The sequence below is a fragment of the Dermacentor variabilis genome, chromosome 2 (genome assembly GCF_050947875.1).
Source record: "Dermacentor variabilis isolate Ectoservices chromosome 2, ASM5094787v1, whole genome shotgun sequence".
In the NCBI taxonomy this organism is placed as follows: Eukaryota; Metazoa; Arthropoda; class Arachnida; order Ixodida; family Ixodidae; genus Dermacentor; species Dermacentor variabilis.
The window spans coordinates 142,621,783-142,630,003 of record NC_134569.1 but is presented as its reverse complement, the minus strand read 5'-3'; the positions used below and the strand labels follow the sequence as shown (position 1 = coordinate 142,630,003).

Below are 8,221 nucleotides of genomic sequence, written 5' to 3'. Positions count from 1 at the left end.
TTCTGCCGCAATATATTTATTTGTTTTAAAAAAAGGTACAGAAAACAAAGAAAAGAGGGAATCGCCAAACACGTCGCCATTTCTTGTTTTTGTTCCACTGATTTCTTTTAGAGGTATGAATAATGTCGGCCGACGAGTATTTGTGTAGACAAGCTCATCACGTGATTTGCGAACACCTTTTCTTCTGATTATATGTTCCTGTAAGTAATTTAGCTTGTTTGTAATAGAAAGTTTGTGTGCAAATGGTATTTACAGTACAAAGTTACGGATTTGTAAACTACGTGCTTCTATTTTATTAACTATTTCGTCAGTTCTTGCAAAAGTGAAATCAAGATCGTTAATCAATATGTGCTCCAAGGTTGCTAGAAGTTAACTTTCGCTCTCAAACGCAAAAACTTTCATTCGAATTGATCAAGCGGTTGTCTCACAAAAGCCTTTCTGCGTGTTACATGTATTTGAGTAGGAAAGTCGTAGTCGAGGAAGCTTAAGTTCGAAGCCAATTAATGGTATTAAAGTCCAACTAATGAAGCCAAAGAGAATCGCCAAATCAACCTACACTAGGGGTGTTCGAATTGTGAAATTTTCGAATCGAATCGAACATGCATATTCGAGAAAAACAACCACCCAGCATCGAATCAAATATAGAATATTTTCTCAGTTCCAAAGAAGCATGAATTATCATGTTTGCGCAGAGTTCGTTTGGTAAAAATACATATACACTGACACATTTATGTAATACGGTTCATGATTAGTCTTCCGGCCAACTGAGGAGCTAGTAAATGAAAAACTGCTTTCAATTATCTGGGAAGCCAGGCCATTAACGGTAATGTAGCAAGGGAACGTCGACAAATGCACTTAGTACTGTGTGGTGTTCGCTGATCAAGAGAAGTTTGATACTACAGCAATGTACATTGCTTTCAAGTGATGTAAACATGGTGACATTGGCGAAATATTAAATCGGGACAGATTCGTATACAGGGTGTTCCAGCTAACTTTAGCCAGAGTTTAAAAATATGCAAATGCCACGTAGCTGGACAGAACCAAGTTAATGTTGTTTGCATTCGCTTGGAGATACTCAGATTATTATTTTTTTTCATTCCACATAATTAGTCCTAATTAATACACTTTTCAAATATTAAAGTTATATTAAAAATGTCAATGAAAATATGGTAGAGCTACATGAAAAACTTCCGATACAGCTTTCTGTTGCTCAATACGTGCTACATAAAAGTGTTTGTCTGACCATGAACGAAGCCCGCGAATACACGCGAAGTGCCTCGAGCGGCCAGTCGTGCGGTCAGTCGAGCGGCCAGTGAAAAGCGCGGTCGCCAATTGTAGTTATGCGCGCGGAACGAAGAGACAAGCGTGTGTCTCCGTATCTCGATGACAACTGACATTATTTTCTTACTGAATAAAGGGGAAATCAGACATCCACCCGTTCGCAGCAATTGCTACAAAGGAAACCCATACGGGTTCCTCGAAAGAAAAGCCTCATAGTTGAAGAAAAATTCGTCCTGGTCCGGGACTCGAACCCGGGACCACCGCCTTTCCGGGGCAGCCGCTCTACCATCTGAGCTAACCAGGCGGCTAGCAGATGGCAGGGCGAAGTCGAATTTGTCGACAACACGAAGCAAAGGCAATTCAGGCAACTGCTGGCGCCTTCTCGGGACGCTGGTTTCCCTTTTCCTCGAGCGTCGCACAGGCAACGCCATGGCTGACTTGCGGTGCATTCGGAGTTTACCACAGCAACCCCCCCTCCCTCCCTCCCTCCTAGTGAGAGCACGAACGAAATGAAACGCAGGGCGGCTAAAGAACGCTGCGATTTGGTGGCTTCGTCCGTCCGCTACTGCGTGTGTGGTAGCCGTCACTCGCATGAGGGTGTACAGTCTGTCATTTTGGAATCCGCTAGTGTGGTATGAAGGCACAATCTGCGGGTTCCAGGCGAAGGAGTGGCCGTAGCTGTCGCGGACTGGTCGAATTCTATGTATGCCGGTTTTACTCGATCCAATGACACCGTTTCGCGGCGGCCGTGCATTTCGATCGTAAGCGTCTTCCGACCATGACGAAGACCCTTGAATGGCCCATCGTATGGTGCTTGCAGCAGTCGTCGTACTGCATCGTTTCGCAGAAATACGTGACTACAGGACTCAAGTCCGCTGCTCACATGTGCTCTCCTTTCTGTGGGCTGTCGCGGAGGTGTAGGTCGGAGCTCCTTCATGATGTCACGGAGGCGAGATGCGTAGTCGCCGGTAGGAATGTGGGCTTGGTGTCGGCCACACGCGAAGAACTCACCGGGCAGACGTAGCGTCGTTCCGTAAACAAGTTCCGCAGCGCTGCAGCCGGTGTCTGTCTTGAATGTCGTGCGTATGCCCAAGAGCATGACGGGCAATGCTTCGAGAACGCTGTTTTCAATTGCCGGTGGAATCTCTCAACCATTCCATTGCTGATCGGATGGTAGGCTGCAGTCCTGATGCACGAAATGCCGATGAGTTTTGTCAGACTAGCGAATAATGCGGACAAAAATTGGCTTCCTATGTTCGTCGTGATGGAGGACGGCACGCCGAAGCGGCATAGCCAGTGGCTGACGAAAGCAGGAGCAACAGTTTCAGCTGTAATGTCTGGAATAGCCTCCTCCCAACGCATGAAACGGTCAACACAAGTCAGCACATATGTTTGGCCTTGGCAAGGTGGCCACGGCCAAATGACGTCCATGTGTACGTGGTCTAATCGAGCATCTGGCCCTGGAAACGCCTCCAATGGTGTCAGTCTGGCGCAGAACCTTGGAGCGCTGGCACGCAAGACACCCACGAGTCTAGTGTCGGGCGTCGCGGTTGATGCCGGGCCATACAAAACGTGCCTTGAAAAAGTTTTGGGTTGTCCGTATTCATTGGTGTGAAAGCTCGTGCAGCAATGCGAATACTTCATTACGGATGCAAGCGGGCACGAATGGTTGGGGCTTAGTGGTAGACGGGTCGCAACAAACATCTCCTGTTCCTGGCAAAGGGAACCACTTCAAAGTCTAGTGACGTCAATGGCTTCCTGTAGGTGGCGCAATTTGTCATCGTCGCGCAGAGCAGCCGCCACTTTTTAAAGCAAAAGCTTTACTAACCTCGTCGAGCCTAGTTTCGCCGTCGCCGCGAATTTGAGTTTGCGTAAACAAATATGGCGGCACCCATCGAAGCGACGGCTCTAACCTAGCACCAAACTGGGTTTGATTCGTGGTAACGCGTGAAGTTCGCAAGTTAGGAAAAGTGACTGCGGTTATCGCTTTCTCTCAACTAGCGTGTGTTATGAAGACTGATTCACTAGACGCCGCTGATTCCGAATTCGATTGTGGATGTTATTGCTCGTAGGCCAACACGGCTTAGCTTGGCTAGTGAAGGCATGTAAAGTTGGTTACTCAAAGCTAAGCGCAACTAATTGTTTGCTGCTTACAGAATAACATCTAAATTGCAATTAAACGCGAATACACGAAAGTCAAAATTATTATTCTTATCATAAAATTGTATAACGTATTTAATTATTTCTAATAGCATTTCATTGACGCCGCAGTGGCGCTGTCAGCGCAAGATGCTATCTGCAAACACAAAGCCCTATTCTAAATATCTTTACTCCTGCGTGCCCCAACGCTAACACCCGCAAAGCTCTTTAGGGCCCCAAACTATTGGGGCCCCTATTCTAAAACTCTCTAATGTGCGCGACACAGGAAAGTGCCTACCGCGCATCACGTGACTCACCGCTTCACGCATAGCCGTCGCTGTTGCTGCGTGGGTCGATCCACGGTCGCGCCGACGGTAAACAAGAGCCATTTTCATTGTCGGATTCAGCATTGTTTGCCACCTGTCAAACATTCCGAAATTAGGAGGGCCACGTGCGGTAAGTTCGCGCGAGGCACCACTCCCCCACCTCCTATCAGTCTCCATCCGCCGTCCGCGCAGACGGTCAACGCACTACAGTCACGTGACTTTCGCGCCCGCCATGTAGATCTCAAGCTAGCCTTACGAGGGGTTGCTCAAAGTTAGAAATAAAATACCGATGTGTCTCTACCAATGGCGTCGGGAACGAGATGTTGATGTACGGCGTCTCGCGAAGGTAGCGGCCGTGAACAACGTTGGTGCCGTCCCATACGCTCGCTTTCGTAGGAGGCGGTTTTCCGGCTTTTAGCTGCTGCGAATAGATCTGCGTCGATTAGGCACCAAACAGTCTATTTAGTCACCGATACACGACCGATTGAGTAACGTCGATCCAGGCCTAATGACCGGACTAACGATTGTTGAAGCCGAACCTGCTCTAGTAACGTTGGTTGAAACTGCGTTCGCTTCCGCGAGCATGCGTGACGAATTCGTCTGTGCGTTTAAACGCGCGTGTGGGCAGGAAGCTCCGCGAATGTCTATGAGCGTCCGTACGTGCGTGCGTATCCGATGCGATCTGTGTGCTTTCCAGTGGCTAATTCGCCCTAATTTTGCACACACTTTCACGCTTTCCGAAACTGCTTTTATCCCTGTTCCCTCTTTCCGCGTTATCGTTTCGACCGGTACTGCCGACCGGCGAACTTGGTACCGATTGCGACCCGCGCCGTGAAAAAGCTGCACGCGTTAAGGCACAACCGCTCCGGGTAGATCCGGGTAGGTCGAATAGTAGATATTCGATTCACGAATCGAATTAACGTCCACTATTCTATTCGTTGATATCCGTGTATTCGCACACCATTCTAGGGACTCTTTCCTAGCCTTCATACAAACTGTCCAACTTGAACCCAACTTTATCAGGCACAATTCTACGTGGCCATGTTGCTCGACGAATTGCCATCACTTGCTTTGCTTCCCTTGCACAGGGTAGATGAATTCCTCCCTTGCAAGAATACCACTTGAGGAACGATTTTGGATTCCTTCTCGCTATTTGAACGATGTATGAAGAAAATATTTCTTTTACTGTGACAGTGCCATTGTATAGTATATTGCAGTATTTCATCTTGACACCAGTTCCAGTGAACCATGCAGCCAAGTTAATATTTCTTTCTCTTTTAGTTTGATAACCGCTGTTCTCTGCACTTCTGATGTAATCACTCTGTGCCCACAGATTTTTTTTTTTTTTTGTAGAAAGTCCATTTACTATTCACATAATTGCTGCAAATGTAGACAAATTCTGAAGCCTCATAATCATTTTCTCCGGTACCGGCTCTTTGACTTGAACTTTTTGACAGGACCTTTGTTCTTCTTGACCAGTCCCATCTGCACTTTCTCCTGGTAGGAGGGCCTAAGATAAAAAAAAAGTAAATAAATTAGAAAATGTTCCGCAACATTCTATCAATATCAGCACAATATCAGTACGACGTGAATCAGGGCATGCACTATTAAATAAGCAAGCTACTGCTAATACCTATGCCCAGAGCCCCACAAAATTTATTTTCTCACCAAAATTGTTCGTAAGCGATTATGACAGCATGATGCCACAGGCAAATTCATTCTTCCAAATCAGTCTGCACCACCGCTTATGAAAGAATCTTCTCAACGCAAGTTTCTATCACAAAGACCCCTCCATGTTGTCCCCTCTAGCTACATACCCATAACGGAATTTCTTGACAGTCTTCCTGCTGGTGTCCACAAGCTCAGCATCAAAGCCCTTGCGTTTCTTGGCACCTTTCTTCCCTTTCGCTGCAATGACAAATCCATAGGTTACATGAAATGTTGAGCCAAGAACTGGCACTGCACCATCTCTTGGGTTATCATAACACTGGTTAAAGATATCTTTGCCTGGCCGTTAAAAGTAGTACACAAAATGTCCAGCTCTTTCCGTCGGCGCATTTCCTTGCCTCCCCTCGCACAAGTTCAACCACCGTTGTACCTACCACATAGACGTCACTTTACGATGTTACACCCATGCTGCACACGAGTGCAAAACCAAGGGAAAATGTATTAATTGACGTTCTAAGTGATGGTGGCGTAAAATGAGTGAAAATCTGATTTCCTCCTAAATTTGTTTTTGAGCAGTCTATTTACTGCAACATTCAGAACTATAATAATAACAAATACCACATAATGCTTAGGTTTCTTATAAGTGTGCTTGAATTTTTTTTGCGGTGGTAGTTACATTCACCACGTTACTTGAGAAACATGTCAAGAAGAGCAAGGAGTATAAATCGATAACCTATGCATAGAAAGAGATAAACACTATTTCATAAGCATGACAACAAAATAGTCAGTGATTAATCATACCTTAGCATGTCATATCACTACACTGCTGTTACAGAAGCCAGTGCTACACATGCCTGAGAAGGGCTAGTGAAGACCTAAAACTCCAAGACAAACTATGGCACACTCACGTGGATGCGTTCTTGTGCCATCATCTTCAGTGATAACTCGCGTGCGTTTGGGTTTCTTCGCCCTCTTAGCCAGGCGTGCCTGGTACTGCGCTGTTTTCTCCAACTCCCTCGAGACACGATCTTCAGCCTACAGAAGATGGGAGCAAAAATACAGTAAGAGCAGTTGTAATGCCTGCTGTGCAACACAGGAGAACTAAGCAATATGAACCAATAGAGCACACAATGACACCGTTACATATGCAAGAATGAAATCGAACAAAAATAAAGAAGAGAGAAGAAGAACCCTATAAATGCCCTATTCAAACAGAGGCTACTCGAAACATGTTTCTTTCAATCCCCCTCAACAAAGGTACAGTAGGCTCACTTTAAAGGGACTGACAACCGAATTTTAAGGACCAAATTTTTTATGGTGCAACACAGAGCTCACCCTTGGTAGTGTTTACTTCTGCGGCGGTTACTTCCAGAAGCGTGTTGATATTTAGCAAGTAGAATGTTTCGATCTTAGCAGCCTTTAAGAAAGTAAAAGTCCCTCCTCCAGCAATGCTGAATCTTTCTGCTTTCACAGGAGTGGGTGTAACTGCGGTTAACCTACATTTTGACCTTTTTAACCACCTTTGAAAATAAAAAGCTGGTGCAATAAGTTTGCGCTGTTGTTTAGACATTTCTTATATTTTTACCGCGTTTTCTCCCAAGTACACGCCTTTGTCATGGCTGGCTGACCTCATCATTGTTGTTCTGTTGACAGACGAGCCAAGCCAACTCATCGAAAACGAAGACAGCACCACTTTTCTGCTCACTACAAACGAAGGTTTACCTGGACATTGTAAGTCAGGAAAACCTTATAATAAAAATTATACTGCATTTCAATACTAATGAAAAGACAGAGATTCTGTATACTAGTAGAAGGTCACATGGTGGACCTCTTATGCAGCTTCATGTTTTTACCACATGGGGTGCGAAAGGTCACTGTTCGCCACTTAAGTATATAAATCCATGTTTAATGAGAAAAACATGGGTCATTTTAGCCACTACGATAGGGACTCATTCCATCAGCGGGGTTATCTCGATTCATGTTCTGAGCGATTGTCTGTCCCTTTAAGACAGAATGCTCAATTAGTTGGACGGCTTGGGATTCCTTGTGTTGTTTATTTTCACACAGTGCACGTCTGTCAAAAAAGTGAAACTTCAGATAAAATAGACAAATTCCCAAGGCAGCTTTCTAAAGTGCCAACCCATCATGGTAGTTGAGTGGCTATGGAATTTGGCTGCTGAGTCTGGTGTGTCCGCTTTGACTCCCTATTGCAGCAGCCAGGTTTCTAAATGTGGAAAACGCTCGTGTACCTAGATTTTTGTGTATATTAAAGAAACCAAGCTTTTCAAAATTAATCTGGATACCTGAAGTGTCCCTGGGTTGGTTCGGCATATTAAACTGCTCCAATAAATAAATTAAGTCATTAAGCGAAGGTTGTCTACTATACCTGTACTCTCATGTTTCTATAAAAATACCATCAGCCAGCAACCAAACGCAGGGAGGCCAGGCAGTCAAATGGCAGTACTCATGTTGCCTTATTTTAACATGATAGTGTTAAGGGCCCCATGTCACAGGAAATTTGGCATTGGCATCCCGCAACCAGCGTTGACCGTTGTTTCAGCAAAAATCATTCCAAACCACGCATACCCAACCATGCAGGCCCTCCGTGTAGTGCAAAGAAGTTACTGAACTAATTGAATTTCTCAAAGTAAAAACATCAGAAAAATCTTAAAGTATGACTTACACCCAACCTACAGACATGAAAGCGTCGGATTGTAAATTAAATATATGAGAAAATATAATTCTACTACGCGTAAACTCATACACAAACCCCTTCTCCAGCATTTATACCAATCATAGACCGGCCG

The 8,221-nt window shown here is 45.1% G+C and overlaps 1 protein-coding gene across 1 annotated transcript in view; it reads right to left on the bottom strand.

Moving 5' to 3' along the window:
- Window positions 1-4,734: 4,734 nt before the first annotated feature.
- Window positions 4,735-8,221, bottom strand: part of Rs1 (Dead-box helicase Rs1) — a 42,120-nt gene continuing 38,633 nt past the window's right edge. Inside the window, exons 16-18 of the mRNA XM_075682153.1 lie at window positions 6,323-6,449; window positions 5,564-5,654; window positions 4,735-5,256 (exon numbers count right to left, since the gene is read on the bottom strand). Of these exons, the coding sequence (XP_075538268.1) occupies window positions 5,160-5,256; window positions 5,564-5,654; window positions 6,323-6,449 (315 nt within the window). The 3' untranslated portion in view covers window positions 4,735-5,159. The remainder of the gene's footprint in view (window positions 5,257-5,563; window positions 5,655-6,322; window positions 6,450-8,221) is intronic.